At 35.6% G+C, this 22,568-nt stretch overlaps 2 protein-coding genes across 2 annotated transcripts in view; one reads left to right on the forward strand and one right to left on the reverse strand.

The window, feature by feature from the left end:
- LOC134539456 (probable ATP-dependent RNA helicase kurz) overlaps positions 1-2,274 on the reverse strand; it is a 28,477-nt gene extending 26,203 nt beyond the window's left edge. Inside the window, exons 1-3 of the mRNA XM_063381506.1 lie at positions 2,068-2,274; positions 1,787-1,969; positions 402-722 (exon numbers count right to left, since the gene is read on the reverse strand). Of these exons, the coding sequence (XP_063237576.1) occupies positions 402-722; positions 1,787-1,969; positions 2,068-2,154 (591 nt within the window). The 5' untranslated portion in view covers positions 2,155-2,274. The remainder of the gene's footprint in view (positions 1-401; positions 723-1,786; positions 1,970-2,067) is intronic.
- Positions 2,275-2,350: 76 nt separating this feature from the next.
- On the forward strand, positions 2,351-21,215 carry LOC134539458 (leucine-rich melanocyte differentiation-associated protein-like). The gene is made up of 6 exons (XM_063381508.1): positions 2,351-2,684; positions 8,143-8,370; positions 9,922-10,061; positions 11,948-12,071; positions 13,006-13,105; positions 14,719-21,215. The coding sequence occupies exons 1-6, from the start codon at positions 2,556-2,558 to the stop codon at positions 14,796-14,798; spliced, it is 801 nt and encodes a 266-aa protein (XP_063237578.1). The 5' UTR covers positions 2,351-2,555; the 3' UTR covers positions 14,799-21,215.
- The last annotated feature ends 1,353 nt before the right edge of the window (positions 21,216-22,568 follow it).

Here is a 22,568-nt window from a genome sequence, read left to right on the forward strand (position 1 = left end):
CTAGTGCTGTGTTTTAAAATGTTTCAGGTAAATATTTTATAATGCCTACGAAGTATAACTTCTAACGTGTGCAGAAACTTTAAAGTATTAACTGTTTCATGGATTTTAAAATTTTTAATTTATTTTATTTCATCTAATATTTTTCTTGAAAACTTTGTCCTCCAATATTTAATCCTTCGAATTACTAGGATTTTATGGTTTTTGAGAATTTAACAGGCCCATCCCTGATTATTAAGTTTATCACCCCCGTTTTATAGTTACGATTGCCAAAACAGTGAAGGGTTTTTCAAATCCGGGAAAGGGACAGGGCGAACTAACATAACAGACTGAAACATCAACTTCACCAAAACTGTAGGCTACCACAATGAAAAACGTTCAAAAGAAAAGGCAGAGATACCAACCTCAAATGTAATAGTGTTCGCGGGTAAACTTTCTTTCGTAGATGGTATCCCAGACGACAGGAGTTTGTGACGTTTGTTGCTTCCTTTCACGCTGCTCAGTTTGCGCTTGCCTTCTCGCTCCGGCTCTGGATCCTCCGTCGTTGCCTCGTCGCTGTCTTCCTCATCTTCGAGCTCGTCATCTGCCCTTTCCCTGCTCTTCGTCGAGGCATTCTGCTTCCTGCTTTTCTTGCTTTTCGAATAAAAAGCTGAGATTGACGGAAGGCATTTTGTAATCTCTGCAGGAGCAGATGCACTCGACAGTTCTGTTAGGACCAAGGCTCGCTAAAACAAACAAAGAAATTATTTGATACAAATTTATGTTTTTGCATTGCAACATGGTTAACGTGACATGTTGGAAGACATGATTACATGAAGTATGATTCAAATAAAATTGAAATAAACTAAATTACAGCATTAAATAACCCATATCTATCAAGCTGTTTTTATGTATTAGAAAAGAAGAGAAGATGATAGGAAGTAACATTAAAATTATCAGCAAGAAGACTCCTCATAATATGCAGAAACAGAGAGAGTAGCACATTACCTTATTTAAAAAAAAAATATTTGTCATAAAATTACGACTTCAAATTTAGTAGGTACATAAAATGTTTTTTATTTTTTTATTTTAAGAATACATTAAATATTTTTCAAAGGAAATCTTATATGCACTGTCAAGTAGGGCCTACTTTAAATGCAATGTAACAAATAAAACATATTGTGTTACAATTACTTATTTTAATAAAACTACAAACATGAAATATGAGCATTAAAAATTCCTTACAATTGCAATACAGTCGTTATTTAAAAAAAAAAACTTCATTATTACAAAAACATCTACATTGACTTAAGTTCTCGAAAAAAACTTTTAAAAAAAAACCACGCGTACACAATTGATGTTGGCAATTGCACAAATACATAGGTATTGTAATGTAAGCTCTAAACTGTTGTTTTTTCACAAACCAGTAGGAATAAAGAAACCTTACTTTCAAGGTTAACTTAGGAATGTCTCAACTATATGGAAAACATATGAATGGCGTCAGCAGCGTAAAAGCACAGGTATTGTAATGCAAGATATAAAAATTTAATTTTTTTACAAACTAGTAGGAATTACAATACCTTCAGAGTAAATTTATGGACGTCTGTGGTTTGTGAAAACCATGTTTTCCAATTTTTTCTTTCCGTTCTAAAAAGCTGCAATATCCTAGTATTATCAAATATCTAATGCAATAAAATATACTGAACTAAAAACTTATGTTTATAATAAACAAATTTGTTTATAAGGAAATATATATTGGATGAATAAATAAATAAAAAATATAAAATACTGACCAATAAAAACAACTTACATTTTCTTTTTTCTTCTTCCTTTCCACTACTTTTTGCAGTTCTTTTCTCTGTTTTTTAGACAAAATTCTAATGACACTATTTGATTTTTTTATTGTTTTAGTCTTCCGCTTCTTTGAAGGCAACACTAATAAATTATTGGCATCTGTCTTTCTGGCATCATGATACTCGGGATCTAATTCAATCTGTAAATAAGGTACACAATTGAAATGCATTAAAACGTGTTCAAATTAGTTTAAAAAATAACAAACATACCATAATAGGAATATACAGAAAACATTACCTTGTCAGTTCCAGTCTCTCTTATTTCTGTAGTGACAACTTGTCTTGCCTTCCAGTTGAAACCTTTCTTTTCTTTCATTTTCGGCATCGTTGAACAAGACGTAATACTTAGTTTTTAAAATATATTCGTAGTACAATCGGAATACGTACACACGCTCACCAGTCAATAACCACGTGCTACATGTCAATGTAAACATAATCAAAACAACATTGCGACCATAGAACAATATTACATAGAAGTATCGAAAAATACAAAATTTTCCACCTGACAACCGGCAAATTAGAAAGGTGTTAACTCTTGGTAGTATCGGAACAGGTTTTTTATTTGACTTTCGGTATTGATAGAGCTGGTAAATATAAATATTTTGAGTTTTGCAGTAGTAATTTCAAATCTGTGCGGTAGTGATGTCATAAATGCAACTTAACATTTACTGTAATGGAATTTTTAGATATGTGAGATGAGTTTTGCAAAGAAAATTTTAATAAGGTATGGTGAAAGTTATTCGACGCGAAAATATTTTTAACCAACAAGTTTGTCAGCTGACTTCAGGAATGGAAGGGAGTGCACGTGATGCTGGTGATTTCAATACAAGTGCTGTGACTTTTTTTGACAAAAGGGTAAGATATTTTTAACATTTTAATACCTATATGTCTGATGTCGTGGTGTTTATAATTTTCTTACATTAAGAGTGAATCATAGGCTAGCACAAACGTAGCACAGTCTACATCAGTGAATCACAGTGGATTAACATAGTTTTTTTTTATTTGCAATTAATTTATAAGAGTTTGCAAGTAATTCATACTTTAATATTGAATGTAAGAAACCACAAACCAGAGATTCACTAGTTCACTTACAAGTCATTTTTTAACAGTAATACTTGGATATAGGGGCTTTTTAGAACGGAAAGAAAAAAATTTGAAAGAATGGTTTTCACACACTGCATTACCGTTGTAACACATGAAACCATAGACAAACATATGGCTTATTCAACTTCCTTTTCAAGTAATTGCCTAGCATCTGTGGATAAAGCTTACATGTTAGGAATTTGGGATGTGGTACACTGCCTAATGTATGTGTCGTGCTTAAGGAAGGTTCACATTATTTGAGATGTAGGGCAAGTAGAACGGCAAGTTAGTACTAAGCCATCTACTTGGATAGTACTATTTTGGCTCCCCTTCTCACTCACCCAGTGTGGACAGTCTGAGGAGCACAGTAGATCAGTTCCATGATTTACTGAAAGATATTTTAAATCCTAGTTTAAAGCAAAATGGACTGAAAGACACATTGAAGTCGTTGAACTTTATTGCAACATTGACTGTGGAATCTGTCCAGTCTGTTGTACCAGAATAAAAATTTGAAAACTTAATTTGAGAACTTAGTGCAGGACTTTCACTAATTAATTTACGTCTTTTACTGACAAAATAAATACCCTTTATTTTCAAGCACTTTTGAAAAACAAAATGAATTTATTTACTTCCTCTACCAACAAATTGAACACTCTTACCAAATATATGTTACAAACAGAATTAATTAATTAATTTACTTCCTTTAAATAAAAATCAAATATCCTTTTCAAGCACTTCTTAAAAACATGTATTTTCACAGGATATTTTCTATATAAATAATAAGACCACACATCCAAATTCATGCTTTTCTTTAAATGTATGTGAATGGGCTCTTCTAACACAAGGCGAGTAGAACTAGGCAGAGTACTCGGCCGAGCTCACTCGACTAATGTGAACCAGTTTTAACAATTATGAAAAGCAGCCACGTTCACAAGTTAACTGCTGTTTGGTGCAAACTAAAGCTCTGTTAAAGCTTCACATGGTGTGGATAAAAGGCAACTATAGGCAAGTTGGATGACTATAAATTCTTCCAACATAATTCTTTTAAACATTGCTACATTTGCATTCACATTACATGTTAAAGTTGTACAAATGTTTCAGAATTATAACATTACTTTTAAAGGTAATAATATCTAACAAATATTAAAATTTACAATTGACATGTAAGTAATGAGTGAAATACCACTGCTGAAAGTAATTGTACAGTATCAATCTGGTAGGAACATTCATCACTGTTTCGTTCTGATGCTAGAAAACCCCGAAGACATAATACTCTGCAGTGTTACAAATTGTGGAAATATGTAACGTGTTAAAAAATTAAGAGATTTTTTTTTCTTTCATCTTTCTATTTAATTTATACTCATGATGACGTATGTATTTTCCAGCAAGAAATTATTTTATTTTACTAATTACTACTTACTAAAATTATCTATTTCTTATGAAAATCCCTGCTGTAGACCCAGCTCTTTGTATAAACCAATCATTCTGCATTAATGCAATAATTTTTATTCTATAATTTGTTTGTGAAATCATAGTTTTATTTTTCACTATGCAAAACATTAAAATTATTACTTTGTCTAAAGTATACAATTTTGCAACCCTGAATTAATTTTTTTTATTTTTGTCATGTAAAATTTTTTTTTTTCTTTTTTTTTCTTCTTCTTTTTTCTTTTTTTTTTTTCCTTCCTTCTTTCTCCTCCTCCTCCTCCTCCTCTTCAAAACTTTTATATTACTGATTCAGGTTTGCTTAAGGTCAAGTTATTGTATGCAAAGTCAGCTGAAGTTGAAAATTAAAGTCACGTGTCTATGAACTTGCCTGTAATAGACTGAAGATTGTTTTCCTTCACTCCAGGTTCACGTGAACTAATCCTTTACACTTGTGTGTTCACAGTGACGTTCAGATGTCTTGTTACTTTGCTCGTTATTAGTTTTGAGTTTCGTGCATTTGTTGCTGAAAGAGTGCTTTTTTTTTTTTGGGAGTCTGCGCGGCTTGCGTCGGCGCACGGTGGCTCTTTGCTTGGGCTTCCTCCTGGGTGTAACGCGACACCTCGTCGGTTACGGGTGGCAGGGGTCTTCTCGCGTCACAGGCAAGCCTTACAACGGAGGAGTGGTCGGGTCTAAGAATTATTGACTTGCGTCCCTGGCTTGCCCCCCCCCCCCCCCCACCCCCTTCCTCGCTCGGCTCTCCTGCTTTCCTCGCCGGGCTTGGCTTCAGGCATCCCGACAGTGTGTGTAGTGTCGTTTAGACAGTTGTGGTGATAGAGTGCTTTGCTTTGTGGTCGTTGACAGATTTGTCGCAGTAAAGGTTATGGTGACTTCCCAGGCGTACAATATGCCTAAGTATAGATTAGTGCGCTAACATTTTTTTTTTATAAAGTCGTGGGACATCCTTTTCAAAATAACATTTGGGGCTTCAGGAAAAAGCGGTGTAGTTGTATATGCAAGCGTGCCCCATGCATAGGGACAGTATTTTCTGTCATTGTCTTCCCATCCCAGTGACCCATCGCGGCTATGTGCATTCGTGTTCGGTAAGGACTCGCGACGGGAGTCATGGCTAGCGAGAGCGGCAGCGATTCCCTGGACCAAGAGTTGCCGGCATTTCAGAATTTGTCGCACATTTCTTTCACGACCGTCTTCAGCAGGAGAGGAAGATTTTCACAGGTAGCTCGTGCGAGAAATTTTATTATTTTACTACGTACTAAAATAGATTTGATTTATTAAAAAAAATTTTTTAATCATTTGCTGTTTTGTAGCAAATAAAAATTAATTTACCTAATATAGTTTTTTTCTTCTTCTATAATTAAATCGCAAGTTGTGTGAAGTTACGAATGTTTAAGCCAATAGATTTCTGTAATTTATAATTGCAGCTTTTTTGTTTTATAGTGAGCAGGCTTAGTGGTTAAGATAGTGGACTCTAATTTTATATGTTCCGAATTCTGGTCCGGCTATCCTAGTTTCCTTAAATCATTCCAACCATGGCTGATTACTCCCCCAAATAGCTTTAATTCATGATTCAAAACCCTAATGACTTCACAAAAACCTTGACCCATTAATTTTGTATTTCTGTATATCCCACGTATATAAATTGCCAGTTAATTATTATTATTTTATTTTTAAGGTGCACATTAGGTTAAGATTGTGTAGAATAATGTATTTTGTACCTGCTTGGTTTTAGGAGATAAAAACAATGCAGTAGTGTTAATGTTGACGTACGACCAGAGGACAGACTGTGGTCTGTCAGTTTTAAGCAGGTCACCCCAGCGTGTTCGACTAACAGTGAACCAGTCTTCACCAAGCGACTTAGGACCCTGAGGAATCCCTATGCTTCAAGCCCTAGCCTGTTGTAGGTGTGGGATTACCCCTCCTGAGTCAGGAATTATCATTTACCTTCTTCCGTTCTGGAGGGGTTGAATGTTGAAATAAAGTTTTAGCGTGAGTAATGTATACTATAATAAAACTGTAGAATCGTTGTGTCTGTACAGAAAATATTAGACAAAAACTGATAGTAGGTGACATAGAGAGTGTAGCAGAATACAGTTAGACTATTTTTTAAAAACTTTGTTTGTCTGTTTAACATGCTAATCTCCAAAGCTACTAGATGAAGTTTCATGGCATTTTTACTGGTAATTTGAATGTAGCTTGGGGCAATATGTAGGCTTTATTTCTTCAAAGTCGTCTCGCACAAAAAATATATCTTAATTTAAAGTTTTAGGAATCTTCTCAGCTTAGTACAGTTCATAGAACAGTCAAAATATGGAGCTTTATTAGTTGATTTTTTAAAAGGTGCTCTCGGAAGTTTTTGGATGTTTACCTCAGTGACACGATCATCATGGCATAGTAAACCAAAGAACCAATAGATTGTTTGTTAGTTTTTTTTACCTTAGTTTAAGAAGTATTTTCTTTTATTTTTACTTCTGCGACAGAATTAAGTGAATTTACGACTACAAACTAACATTGAATTTACTTGGCTAGGATTTACTGATTTTCCTTTGTGTTTTGGATATTAAAAAAATTAATGAAATTGCTTTGCTTCTTTCTATAGGTTTTATTTATATTTGACTTATTGGCTAGGATAAATGAATTTATTGAGTTTTGTTTGTGATTTGTGTGTCTACTTATTATATTTTTATAAGAAATTTGTCAATTTTTAATTTAGAAATATGTAAATTGGTATTTCAGGCTTCTGTTTATAAATAAAAGTCAGTTTTATCAGTGTTTTTTGAAAAATTAGACCGCCAAACAGCATTCAAAGTCCCAGACTTTTCATAGGCAGTTTTTGGTATGAAAAAAATTTGAGACATAAAATTGTAAGTAGGTTAGATAGTTTAATATTCCACAATAATTTTATGGGAACCAAAGTCCCTTAGAGCACATTAGCCAGTCTCACCCTTATTGTCCTTGAGCTTTAAAAGTTCCCGGGACCAGTCACACGACCCTCATAACTGAGGTCATAAGCCCTTTTCATGATTCCTTGAATACACAGGGTTCATCACACGCAGGGAAAATTTTGAAAGCAAAGAAAACTCGGGGGGGGGGGGGGGGGGGGGGGGATTGTAAAATCATTTTCAAAACCTGGGAAACACAGGGACATTGTAAATTCCTTAAAATCGGGTGTCTTAATCGTGAATTTGTGTGCTGTCAGTAATTCTTATACAATTTTACTAACATTAATTAAATGTAACGGATGCCAACAACTCGCCGCCTGAGTATTGGAGTGTTCTATGTCCACTTTTTAGGTTTTTTATGCTATGGACACAAAATTAATATTAGTATTCATTTGTACTATATCCACACACGTCTACACACTTATTTTCTTAGTTTCTTCTTAATTTAAGACGAATATTATTTTGTTCTATGTCATGATATTCATAGTTGTTTGAACTTTCAAATGCTTATATCTCAGTTCCGACTTCAATGGACATAGAACACTCCAATTCTCAGGCGACGAACTGTGTATTAATTTCAACCGGAATAAAGTGTCTATAATGTACCATTTCAATATTAAGAGCAAACAAATTTATTCGTTTAATATTTCCAGACTGGCAGTGCTGGTTACGTAGTGTTGATCAAAATGGTAACAGTGGATACTATATAGTGTGCAGGAAAAAAATGTATAGTCGTCTGGGCATGATGTGAGTGTATGTTGAGATGTGCTCTGGTGTCGTGACGGGGCAGGAGGAGAGTGTTGCGTGGGACGGGCAGGTCTCAGGGAGGTGCGTGTTGCTCGCAGCTGAGCTACGTGGGGCAGGACTGCCAGCGCCTGCCCCGGGCCCTGGCCCAGCTCTACGGCTCCCAGGTGCACTGCCTGGACCTGAGCTTCAACTGCCTGCGGTCGCTGGACGGGGTCGAGCGCTTCTCGGGCCTGGAGGAGCTGGTGCTGGACAACAACTGCCTGTCGGACGGCATCGTGGTGCCCTGTCTGCCGCGCCTGCACACCCTCTCCCTCAACAAGAACAGCGTGAGTCGCTGCGCTCAGTCTTTCAACCCAGAATCACATTGTTCCGCACACAGGGCCGCAACTAGAGTCTCTGGCACCCGGGGCATGATTGGATTCATGGCCCCCCCCCCCCCTCTTTTTTTTGCACATACCACACCGATAAAGCGGGGGGTTCGGGGGGCCCCTCCCACGAAAAAATGGTGCTATGTTGAGACGTCATATTGTAAATCAGATTAGACATTCCTGGCATGCAAGTTAAAAAACTTTTTACCTCGCGTTTTTCCCCTTAAGGTTATCCCGTTAAAACTATATTGATGTTCGATAATCGAGCAAAATCACGAATACAGCATGGCCGTGGTCTCGAACATGTTGGATGAACACCTTTCACTGCGCGACTTTATGATGGTAAAAGAAATTTTATTTTGTTCTGTGTAAAAACTTTATTTGTTCATATTTTGTGTTTAAATTTACTGTATAAGTTAACCTCCAGTGCTTCAGATTTCCTAGTAGAAGTAAAAACATGCCGTGTTTATATCCGGGTAGTAAAATATAATTTAACTTTTAACTAATAAAAAATAGATTGTGGTGTCAGGCAGTGCCACTAGGTTATTTGTTGTTTGTGTGCCTGTGTTAGCATAGTGCTGTCCGGTATTGGTTTATAGTCTATTTCATTAAATGTTTGGACTGGAGCCAACACGAAGCTATGTTGGACATTCCTAGAGCATTTTAAAAGAAAATATTTAAAAAATTAAATAATTTTTTTGTAATACTTATTGGTTTTCACATATCTTCAAAATAGAGGTTTAGTTATAGACAAAAAAAGTATACAAATATGACTTGAGGATAAATAAGAGCAAATACTGAGTAGAAATGCCATAAAGAATATAAACTATTTGCTGTTGTCGCAAATATAGAACAAATTACTTTAGAACATTTCTCCAGAGATTTCAGTATTGTCATGTGAAAAAGCATCCAACTAGAATTTGACTTTTATTCCTGAATTGTTGTTCTTTATTATCACTATACACCATTTTCTTTTCAAGCAATAAGCAATCTCAGCATCACGTGAATCAGTTTTTTTTCTTCTTTCAATCCCAGTCAAAATTATGGCAGCATTTAGCATAAGTTATATCTCCGATATTCACCTGTGTTCTCAACTCCAGTCCATAGTTTGTACTGTTCTGTTTATCCACTCTTGGTTCACTCATGCTTGAAAGTATTTAGGATAAAGTCCCTGCCAGGATGTCTGATTACAATCTGTATTTAAAGTTTAGGTACTCTAAAAACATTACTGTAGTTGTGAGCTGCAATGCAATGCAATGTTGTCTCAGCGTTACGAAAAGAGAAGAGTGGGTTAAATCTTAATCTTAAAATATCAGAAATTTTTTGCAAATAATTCAAAACAGCATTTAGTAATTAAGAATTGTTTAACACACCTGACACTAGCCTCTGTGCAAACTGAGAAACTTTGTAGTTGTGTAGTTGGGTATTAGCTTTCATATGTTCTGCATGTCATAAAAATAAATTTATAAAAACAAATCAGTTTGTGAGCATGTACTTGTGTGTGAACAGATAACCAGGCTGGAATTGCTCCTGACGAAAATCTCGCACAGTTTGCCGTCTCTTACCTATCTCAGCCTGCTGGGAAATATTGCTTGCCCCAACCAGTTGTCAGATTCTGAGAAGGATGACGAGGACTACCAACGTTACAGGTATTTGCACCTTGATGTAGTGCAAATAAGATCTTTAAGCTGCTGTTCATCTCTTATGGATGTTAGAATTATGTAAGGTACTTACGTCACATGGTAATGTGTATATAATTCTGTTGTACTTCCTAAACCCTCCTTTGTCTCTGTACATATTTTATCTTTTTGCTTCTCTCTCGTTCTTCCCTTCCAACCTCCCGCCATCACTGTTATCTCCCCTGCCTCCGATTATCATTCCTGCTTCTTTGGCGTGCCCATTCATTTTACTACAAATGTTTGTGTATTCAACATCCTTTAAATAAACTCAACATTATTGAAATGTTTTTGTTGAAATTTATGATAACTTTTCAGATAGCTTCCTGTAAAATTTTGTATTGCATTGTATGAGGGAAAGACATTAATTTAGTCACAAATTGCTATGATTTATCTTAAATTAACAGCAAATACTTACCAAGCATGTTAACAGATGGCAGCATCGTCCAGCTCTGTGAGATTCATGTCGTGTTGACCAGGTTGCATTCACATTGGAGACGGTGCTCAGTGATTGTGTGATAGAATAGTGGCATGTCTTAATGTGACTGAAACAGCAAGCCAAAGAATTCAGTGCAGCTGGTACTGGGCCACTGGTAAAATATCGGGCCAAGTGCACAAATATTGGAGATTTTGTTGGGAAATGAAAATTATTTTGAAGTTGTACTTCTTTAGGCGCATTATGAAAAAGTTATGGGAGTGAATTTTTACAATGTGCACGCACCATGCAATTAAATTTTCACACAATGAAAAAAATATATATATATATTAAAAAAAGCTGCATAGAAATAAAAATTCTATATGTGCTTTTGAATCTTATACTTTAGTGATTGATGTTAAATACTGGTCCATATCATTAAATATATCTATCTAATTTGAATATTAGTGTTATAATTGTATTTATAAACTTTTTCAAATGTATTTATATCAGTTAGGTTTTGTTACTGTATTTATAATTTTTTTTGCATTATCAATTATATATTATTTCATTATTAATTTAATTTATTTCAATTATTTAACTACATTAAAATTAATTTTATTCATGTGTTTATATTAATATTGAATACTGAGTAATTATTAAAAATTTTAATTCTATTGAACTTATACTTTACAACCATATTCATATCACTCAAGTCCTTTTATTTTTAATCTATCAATTATTTGCATGGAAAAAACTAAAGTTAGTGTTTTATCACGCCAAGTAAGTACTTTTAACGCATGTACATACACACACCCAATTTTTAAATTTTATTTTGTGTTTTAATTAATAACTTTGACCTCATCTTATGTTTAATTGTATCGTCAGTCCAATCTGACACAAGACTCTTGCATATATGTCCAGCTAACGGACTTACCCTCACTTCACTGCTGAAGTGTACACACTCGCACAGCTCATTGTACGTTCCCCTCCTTGTGGGTAACCGGAAAAATTATAAACAGGAGATGCTATCTTGGATTTGGCAATTTTCAAAGGCCTTCAAATTCATATTTATTTAACGAAAACTGTGTCAGAATGATGGCAAGGATAATTTAAAAAAAAAAAAAAAACACTGGATTAACATCCAAAGGTAAATACAGCATCAACGATGTTATGAGCCGTTGCCAAGGAGATTATTGGAAAAAATGTAGTTTGAAAGTTGCTTTTTTTTTAAAAAAAAAAAAAATCCAAAAAAAATTTGTTTGAGGTACAAACGGACTCCCTCCTCTAGGAGTATTCCACGTACCGAATTTCACAGCTCTAGGCCCCTCCGTATCCGCTCTCTGTGAATTCAGACGGGCAATCTCTCTCTCTCTTTTATCAATGTGGTTTGTGATAGTCGCCTGGTTGCAGAGGATGACTTGAGGCGGCGGGGCTGTTGCAGGTACTATGTGCTGCACCGTCTCCCGGGACTGCTGTTCCTGGACTCGACGCGGGTGAGCCCCCAGGAGAGGACCGAGGCGCTGTGCAGGGGCCAGTACATGAAGGTCGTCAGCCCCGACAACTCGGTGAGTCCCCCACCCACACCCGCGTCGGGCGTGCTCTTCCAGACGGTCTGGCGCTCGGAAGGCCCTCTGAGACTTCACAGTTACGTGAATGAACAAGAGATGAGTGTGTGCAAGAATGTGAGAGATTATGCCAGTAAGTAATTATGTAAGCGATTATACGAGTGGTAAGTAAGTGGGTGTGCAAGCACGCGAGTACAAAATTGTACGCGAGTGTGCAATGTTTGCAAACATGCCATCGAGTTTCCTACTCGTCAGCACCTTAGCCCCCTCTCCCATCGAGTGCCACAACTCCTTATCGTTTTGACTTTTCGTTACTCCCCGAGCGTTACTCTTTAACGTTACGTCATTGCCCTTGCCCGCTGCAAAGAAGTTTCTTTTCAAACCAGCCGAACCAGTTGTGGGCAGATGGTTTTTGCGATAGTTAATGGATCATGGTTTTTGTGTGATACATGATAGATAACGTGTGTTATATTTCTATTTCAGCTACTTTCGTCAATAGTTTTTGAAAGATAAACCTATGTTAAAATTTTAACAGGTAAACGGAATGCATACTAACATGCAAAGGCATATCTAGCTCGAGACAGAATTGGGGGCTTTTTTTTCGGAATTGAAATCTTTAAGGTGCCATAAAATAATAAACAATAACAAAAGGAATAACATATTTTATTTGACTAAACAAATTTTTTGGACAGTTGTGTGTGAGGATTAGTTACAAATTTTCTCTAACTTCTCCTCCTTACCTTACCCCCCCCCCCCCCCCCCCCCTCTTCCCCCAAGACACTTTGGAAGGAGGGAGACTGCCCTCTCTTCACCCCCTGGATGTGCCCATGCTAGCATGAGAAACGGTCGTCTCTCACCACGTCAGTTGTGTGTTGAGGAAGTTCCTCATCCTTGTTTGAAATGAAAGGGGTATCAAATGTTTTCTCTTTTGTAGAATAAGTTGCTTCTGAAGAAGGTGGATAATGAAATGGGGACGGAAGCGCTGGACTACACGCCGCTGCCGCTGACCAACAGAGACATCAGCGACCACAAAGGTGAGCGATGGATGATGTTACAGTCGTAGCAAGCAGCGTCAGGGAAAATCCTTTCGGTGCCAGGCAGGGTGTCCACGGTTAGTACTTTTGTACTAGATCTAGTACTTTCATAAGTTTTTTAGTGGTCTAGTACATTTACGCTCAGATCTGGTACTTTTTTTCTTTAATATAATAATATTACAGTAACTCCAAATTATTTTATTATTGAGCGTAATTATTTTTAAAAACTATGGAAATTATGTGTGTGTGGTGTGATATTTAAGTTCAAGCATTGCAATGCCATAATAACTTCCTAAATTGTTAAAACCATAAAAAATTATAATCTAGTAATTATTTTTTTCAAATCTAGTACTTTGTTCTCCCCTAAGTTGGTACGAAATATTTTTTTTCCTTGTGGACACCCTGGTGCCAGGTCGTATCAACCTTTCTGACCTTTAATGCCTGAGCAAGTCTCTAATTGTAAGTTGCTGTTGTTAGCTATGCACAGTGCTTCTAGCAAAGGACTCTACAAATTCCAGGCGTATGTCTGTGTAAATAATAGTTTTTTAATGAAAAGCTAATATCTGGAATGATTTAAATATTCGCAAAGTTGAATAAAATTGCTAATAGTGTTCCCGGCAAAGGAATGAAGTAAAAAGATTATCCTCTAACGTTTGTAATGTTTTAACCGATTGGACCCTATATATAACATCAATAAAAATTATAAAATAACCATGCATGATATTAATATAAAGCATTTATAAAACAAATGGAATGCCTTCTTTTGATTTTTAACTAGTTATCTTTATTCAAGGAAAATATATACAAAACAATAATAAAAAAACTAAATTTTTTCATGAGCAAATTTTAGGTTTCCAATTTTTTAAAGCTTTTGCAACAAATGTGAAGCTTCACATCAGTAGCGAGGCTTTGCATTACAACTGAAGATTCAAATAAAACAAATAGCAAATTTCCTGGTGAAGTCAAATCAAATATTAAAATGAGCTTTGATTGATTTGCGTAGTCAAAGCTTCGCACGGGCCTACTCTGACACCAGGTCGCCATGACGCCTAACATTTTTTTTCTTTGCTAGCGACTAAATTCTCCCAGGGAATCAAGATGTAACCATACACTGGTTTTGAAAACATTAGCCAATTGTGTTGTTACAAAATCTTGTACAGAAATGACTGGGTGCGAGTAACCGGGACAATTTTTAAATTGCAGTAAGTTAACTGTAATCAGTTAATCACTGATGTTGTACCAAGTTGCCATTTTGTGGATACTGTTCAGTACTTTATTTAAAAATAAAATCTAATAGTAGAAATGCTTACAAAAGTAATTTTTCTTTTATCTCTGGCAATTTTGTGCCTGGCTCCTAAACAGAGATTTTATGTTTTATAAAAACTTTTTATTTATTTATTTATTTATTTTGTTTTAACTTGTTTGCAGCAGTCCAGGAAATAATTTAGAGCATTGTGATTTTTGGTTTGCCATGCTTTTTTTCAAAATCACTCCAGGCAGATGCTTGGGTGGTACAGCTGTACTTACGGCCAATTTCTTTGTTTGTGTCGTCATATGTTACCGGTTCAAAAATTGTTGCCTTCCTCTGAAAACATTGTTTTTATTTGTTGCAGGTGTGTACGGAAAGTGTCGCTACAGGTACTCTGGAAAACACTCCGAAGGTAATCGCTTCATCAGAAATAATGATCTGTGAATTCACATCAACCGTCCGTGCAAACACGAACAGTGTTTTAACACCTGTACCATTCCATCAATCCGTCTGTAATCTATAATTATTTTTTTTTTACATCTAAATGTGAAGATTTTTTACTCAAAATGTATTTTTTCTATATTTTTCCTTGCATTGTTTATGCTTTGTATTGGACTAGCCAGATTCAGGTGTGTGCTTTTTAGCTTTTTCTTGGTCAGAAACTTGCAGTTTGTGCTCATGTGATAGCAGACGTGTTGCTTTATTGCCATGTTAAATAGTAGTTTGCAGAGCTAGAGGATATTTTTGGACTTTGTTGTTTTATAATTACTTAATTAGACTATGTTTATTATGCATCCTGTCAGTTTAATGATAACAATTTTTTTTTGCATTTATTTTTCACACCACGTTTGTATTAGTCAATAGTTTTGTGTCTGCGTTGGATTTCTTACTCATTCCGGCTTCATTTTCTTCCGGGTACTGTATCCGGTGTTTGTGTTAAAATTTCTGAGTATTAGTGTCATTATCGCTAATTTTTTGTCATCAATTCAGCCTCTCTCGCTTGGTGTAACATGTCATGACTGTGTGAACATATCTTGCTTCCCCATTTTGATACTAGTTTCCATATTCAAAAAAATCTTTTAATGGTGTTCAGCTAAAAACATTTATGCTAGTGTATGTAATTTTTGCATTCAAGGATATTTTATAAGAAAATATTTATAATCGGAGTGAACTAAATTTAATCAGTTTTTGTGTATGATTTTCACTTTAATTCTACCATAAATCTGTTTAAAAATTGAGTGTGTGTCATAAATGAAGATCTTGTGTGTAGATCATCCGCAAAAGTTCTGCTAATACAGCACTTGCTGATCTGAATTTCTGGAGAAACGTGTACAGTGTTTTTTGTTTGCTTGAAAGAACTGTTTGAGATTTTTGTGACACATTATTGTCTATTTATCAATTTTTTTTTGCTTGAATGTATTATTTGTGACATAAGACTGCTGTTTTTGTGTGGCACTTAGGATTTCTCTATTTCTGATTTGTATGAGACCTTTCAGAGATAGATCACATCTCTAATAATGTTGATGCATTAAGTTTGGATGCACTCAGTGAGATTTTTAGAAGTAGGTACTACCTATTAAAAAAAATGAATGTACTCTTTTGCACTTTGTACGTACAGTACGAACAAGGCAGAATGGGAATATTTTGGTGCTCATGTTAAAAATTTGTTACCATGAAAAATACATCACATGAATATTTTGGAAAAAATAATCAGCACAAAATTTGTTTTTATTTTCTTATAGACACTAAAAAAATTGAGAATACATAAGTGTACTGACAAAATAAATGTTTCTTTTGAATCAGCACGTACATCACTAGGTAGACTCACATTTAATTGTATGCCTGAACAATGAACAATTATAAACACAGTTTCAAAACTAAGACAAACCTACAGTAGTGGAATGACACTGTTTTTTGTTACTGGTCACATGAGTAAACACAGAAGACGTATGTACGTACTTCTCTCATATATATGCCTTTTTTTTTTGGGGGGGGGGGGGTTAACAAATAAGTTTGTTTCGTAAAACTGTTACAGACTGTACATTTGTAGGTTGTAGGCTGCAGGCTGCCACTTTTTAATGATTGGAACTTGTTGAGATTATTGTTTAGCATAGTTTTCCATATATTTTGTAGTAGTGTAACATTGACCCTATATACGCCTTTTTAAAAAAAAAAATTTTAGTTCCTTGGTACTAAATACCTAATGACAAAACTAGAGATGATAACGCTTTGAAAATATCTCCATATGATGGATTGTGTTTAAGTTTCTACAATATTGACTGGAATATATAATAAAAACGCGTGATTGTTAATTATTAATTGTAAAAATTTCCTTGTTTAGTAAAGAATTGTTTCTTTATGTACTTATCAATTACAACGTGTTCAGAAAGTAAGTAGTACCACTAATCTGTTTTTCAAAGTGTAGTTGCCACTAGGAATTGAGGCACAGTTGTGGTGTCTACTGGGAGGGGTGGAGGGGGTGGGAGGTTATAAAACAGTTACAACTGTTTGAGAACATAGTATTCTCTATATTTGATCTTCAATAGTGCTCAAGTTGCACCGTTTTATAACATTTTGTAGATATGTATCTGTGTTTATATCAGCTGTCCGGTAAATACTGCCTGCTACCTAATACCAAATTTTAGAATACAAGAAATATCCTGCAACAATATGGCTTTAGAATGAATGGTAGCAAAACTTTTTTGAGAATAATAAATAAAAAGTCATAGTAAAACTATAAAAACTGCACCATTTTGAGCAATTGCGAGCCAGGAAACCATTTATCTCGATATACTACCAACATAAGTGGGTGAATGTTTCATGGTAATTTATATTTTTTTATTTTAGGGTGATTTCTGTATCACAAAGCTTTGAGAAGGGTGGGCTAATGTGACTAATATTAATAAATAGTCTGTTTAACCACTGCTGAATGAATGGTGGGACGACAGACTGTTACGAGCAAAACAAGCCATACAGTTCCTGCATGCGTTCTCGCCAGAATGCGTCTTTAGCCCACCAAAATGTTTTCGGAATGTGGCTGTACACTTCTTTTACAAGAGTCTTGCTTCGTAATGGTGTGCGTGATCTTCCTCACAGAAAGAGGTTTCCCGAAATTCTTGGCCTTTGTGTGAAGACAGCAGGCTATTTTGTAGCGTCGATGGCAAACACAATTTATTCCTGTGCTTCTTGCAACACTGTTCAAGATTATTTTATTTTATTCATACCAATGGTTGCCACCATTTAATTAATTTTGGGACTAGACATGCAGCTAGCATTCAGTCGCAATTTCTTGTAATGAAAGTTGTTGAATTCCAGGAAAATTCAAGATTAAATTCAAAAATCTTGAATTGCTTATCAATGTGAAAAATTTTTTAACCTGAGATTAGTGTTATACTTTGGCTCTGCACTTTTTTTTTTGCCATATCTTCAGTTATCATGTTTATCAGAAAAGTCTCTTATTTGATGGTAGAAATATTTTTTGTGAAAACTTTTTTTTTTTGTATTGCAGTGTGTTCAAGATTGTTTAATGTGAAAATAAACAAATATGTATTTTTGAGTTGAAGGAGGCAACTATGCATGTACTGCCTTTATAGTGCTTGAGAGAACTTGTATGAAGCTAATATGATTTATTGAGAAATCTATATCTGTTTACAATAATATTATACATACATGATTTTATACGTAACTCACAGTACATATATGATTATGGTTTAAAATTTCTAATAATGCTTTATTTATATACAGTACACTCCCTATTTAACGCAGTTGTCTGGGGACATAACTCTTACCCGCGTTGTTGCATAACCGCGATGTTTCGATGTGACCAATGTCAAAAGGCATAAAACACTGCATGTGTTCTAATAGGTCGGTCAAGCACGCACAGTATAGACGGCCCGGCCCGCCTTATGTGCGGACTTTGCATCCGAAGTTTTCACTAAACGCGGGTGAAAAAATAAAAATAATAAATTTTAAAGATAAATATTAAATGTTGAATTTTTTTTATTTGTCCGCGTGCCGCGCAGTTTGTCGCACGGGCTACGAGCGCGCCACACGCCGCCATACACACGTTCGGCACACAAGCTGCTGCCAGTCTCGTGGTGTCAGCCACAGTATCTGCTTCGTAAAAAATAAAGAATTGTCTATCGTGTCAAGTGGTTAAATTTTATTATCCATGCTTTCAGTAAATTATAAATGGTCACACGCAGGAAACAAAAATTGCGCCAAATTAATTTTAGCGCAATCAGTGGCACCGTATTAAAAAGTCTGTTAAACTTTGTCTTTACTTATTCCACCAAACACTGTGTCGAGTTGCTGAGTATGTGTGTGGCTCGGATCGGCAAGTGTTATATTCCCCACGCTTAAAGGTTGGGAGGCCGCTACACATTAACATTTCCGGGGCTTGTTTACTACCTCACGGCAAAAGTGGTACAGTATGGTTCACGTAAGTATTGGACCACTGGGAATTCCTCGGCAAAGATTAAAAATACGCTAGCTGATTTACTTTACTATTTAATGTTAAAACATTATACCAAAGTAAAAAGATGAACGCATATAATACAATGAATTACCCAATAATATTACGTCTGTAGGTTTAAGTGTTGTAACAAAACATTTATATACAGATGTCCAGTAAAATACCAATTAATATAGTACATACTGTACAGTAAAAGATGGTAAAAATAAAAAAGAAGTCATAGTTTGTGTAAGCGCTCCACACTAAATGGGAAGATTCTGGAGTGGAATTTTAAACAACGGACTACCTGATTTTGCCTTGTACGCAGCAACGCTGCTCAGTGAAGTGACTCATGCTCTGCCTGTGTGCTGCGTGAACACATCCCCTTCCCCACCCCCTCCACCACTCCGTGTTTCTGCCCGCTCCAATCTCTACCTCTCTCTACGCCTTATCTTTCCTTCTTACCTCTTCCCTCTCCGACAGTATACGTCAACTACCCCGCCCCACCCACTAAGATCGGGCTTCGCCTTCGATGCTTGCCTGCTGTATTCCGTGACAAACTTTCCATCGCGAAAACCACCCTTCTAAAGCTTTGAAGTCCGTCTTTCCATGCAAATTGTTATGAAACTTCACAGCTTGAGCCTTCAAAATAGGTCCTGACAATGGTACACCTTCACTTTGTTTAATTAAAAAACACCTGTAAAGGCATTCATCCAGTTCACTGTCTTCACCTAACTTGATTGTTTTTCTTTGCAACCCTACATCACTTTCAATAACATCCACAAAATTTCTCAGTTTCTGTTCCTTTTTCGTCTCACCTTTTTTCACACGCTCAATGATTTTCAGTTTATCTGCTATAGAATTGAGTTTTTCGTTTCTGTGACATCGTACCAAGTGCTAACAAGACTTGACTGTAAAAACACTGCTTCAATAACGCACGGTCAACAATGACTTGTCTCCGCTTGTCAACAAACGTGACCACGAGAAGTGTGCAGACAGGAAATGAGTGAACTACTCAAGGACACCAGACTTCCCCCCTTTCGGCTTACTATCGCCCCTCTCATCATTAGCGCTTATATTCCACCCCTCCCGCCTACCCGGGTGTCTTGGTCGCATATTCTCGGCTCGCCTCTCCCCTCCCAGCACTTGCCGTCAACCAAGCCTATCCAACATCAATCCCCAGCCGAGTCACGCTGGATAATGTCGCTGGACGGTGGGCTTTATCGGGTCCCCTGTCCGATGCTTCGTTTGTGAGATAAAGCGACGTTAAGAACTAGTGTTTCAGAAATTAACACTGGGCTGGATTGGACCATAATTTGAAAACCCTACAAGATAGAGGAATAATGTACGGAGATATCTTGTTTAGAATTTCACTGCGGACATTTTCTACGCCTATGCTTTTTTCTGCCCGATGCTTAGTTTGTGAGTTACAATGCAAAATTATCCTAATCTGCTGTCAATCATTTATTCCATTATTATTAATTTCTGATTGGGGGACATGGTTTGACCTGCGATATACCCAATTCCGCAATCAATCGGGGCGCGATATACCGGGAGTTTACTGTATATATAATCTGTTGGACCAACAAAAAAATTTTTAAAATTAAAATTTTAATGGTTTAGAAAAACACATTGCCACAATTGTTTTTTCTTTCATTTAGACCTATCTATTATAGTTCTGTACACATTTCTCTATCTTTCGTTTTACAGAATTTTGAATGGGCTTTTCTTAGACTCCTGTAAAGTGTTATGTAAAATGTTAAAAATAAGATTTTAAAAATATTTGATATTTGTTAAATAATATATTTGATTAAAAAAGAAATAATAGTTTTCGCAGAGCCTAAAATACCAAGTTGGTGTTCAATAACCCGGCAAAATAGTTTATTCTTCACTACTGTTGTTTCTTACTTGCCGCATTAAAGACGTTTCACTATACTCAACTTGGAAAATATATATTATTTTATACTTTCAGCCCAGAATTTTTTTTTTTAAATAAACTTATGTAAGAGCTATTTTGTTATACAAAGGGAAACTGCCCCGCATGCCCGTCTGTTGTGATGGGCTCTGCGTTGGGATTATTGTGCGGAGCACTAGGGCAAAACACACATACATTGGCATTACCTGAAATAGTGCCCCAAACTAACTATATAGTAAAATCATTAACACATGGTCATGCGAGAAACTGTACTAACAATGGCTTTTAGAAAATTTGTAAGGAAAGTTTTGTGAAAAGGTATTTTCTGTCTCTATTTTAACAGATGTATGTACCCCATGTTAATGTTTTTTGCTATTTTGTACTTATTTTTTTATGAAGTAATGTATTTTTCCAATAACTTTGATACTACGTGCATCTAATTGTTTGTAAATGATGTATTCGTTGGATATGAAAATATATACAATTACTACTATGAGAATATTATTTACTAAAAAAAATTAGTACCTATTAGTAACATTTAATTACTCTTTTATATTAATTTTGTTTGATCAAACAATGAAGGGACATGAATCTTTAAAAATCAGTATCAAACTTAAATTGCAACCCTTTCACTTCTTCCCAGACATCAGTTATATTTATTTCATACTGCTTGTTATGTGTATGTGTCTGTGCTGCTTTCATTCACATTTCCGTCCACTTTCTGGTTCGCTTTGCCGCTAACTCGCTAAACATTGCCTCTTGCTGCCAGGTGAAGCTGGCCAAACCCGAAATATCTCAGGATTGCTCGTCTAGTTTCCAAGTTAATCATGGTTTGTCCAAATTGTAAAATTACTGTTTCTCTCTCAAACATTTTGTTCATTTTTATTTATTTTTTATTTCTGATTATATGTAAGAGAGCTGCTGTACCTCCAGTGGTAAAAAAAAAAAAAACTCGAACTCTCAGGGCTGTCTCTTTCACCCACTGAAACTTTTTAGAATGTGGCGGTCCACTTCCGACTATATCTCACTTTATTTTCCCATGTAGTGAAGTATGTTGAATTATAAAAAAAATTAAAAAGTAAAAATCAAGTCTTAAGGTCAGGTTTATAAACCACGCAAGATGCAAAAACACGGTGGAAAAGCATCTGCCAACTCTCCACGTATTGCGTTCCCGCCATCCATATTTGAAGGGAGGTGTTCCAAAAACTTCTAAAGCGGTAGATGTTGTGTGTAGTCCTTCATGTTTTTATTATATACATCTTATTTTCATTTTGGACATACGCCATTGCTAAGCACTTTTTCTGTTGAAGAAAACTAAAAAATACCCAAAAGACAAAAAACACAAATTAAGCAAAAAAAATTGCTGTTGTCAACAGGATATAAACATTACATAATATTCCATAACGGGAATATGGTCAACAAACAAAGAAAAAACAAAGAAAAATGGACTAAGAGAACGAAAAAAACCCACAAATGATGACAGCACAAAAATATTGAACCCAAAAAAATTCAGCACAACAGTTGAGACGAAACAAAAAACACGACAAAACGAAAAGACAAAACAAACACAATGGTTTTCCAAAACAGAAGAGAATGAAAAAAAACCCACAAATGATGACAGCACAAAAATATTGAACCCAAAAACAAAAATTCAACACAACAGTTGAAACGAGACAAAAACACGACAAAACGAAAAGACGAAACAAACACAATAGTTTTTCCTAAACAAAAACAAGCGACGTTTCGGGAACTGCTATCTGCTCCAGTCCTCAGGCAGACGCACAAGGTACAAAAGCACAGGTGCGACAAAGATTACATCAAGTCATGCACTCCCATTGCACAAATC

The sequence above is a fragment of the Bacillus rossius genome, chromosome 15 (assembly GCF_032445375.1).
Source record: "Bacillus rossius redtenbacheri isolate Brsri chromosome 15, Brsri_v3, whole genome shotgun sequence".
NCBI classification, from domain to species: domain Eukaryota; kingdom Metazoa; phylum Arthropoda; class Insecta; order Phasmatodea; family Bacillidae; genus Bacillus; species Bacillus rossius.

Excerpts from the sequence above, each read along its gene's own strand:
- LOC134539458 (XM_063381508.1), top strand. The coding sequence starts at position 2,556 with ATGGTGAAAGTTATTCGACGCGAAAATATTTTTAACCAACAAGTTTGT. Across the intron at positions 12,072-13,005 it reads TCGTCAGCCCCGACAACTCG|AATAAGTTGCTTCTGAAGAA; the intron begins GTGAGTCCCCCA and ends TCTCTTTTGTAG. Across the intron at positions 13,106-14,718 it reads AGACATCAGCGACCACAAAG|GTGTGTACGGAAAGTGTCGC; the intron begins GTGAGCGATGGA and ends TATTTGTTGCAG.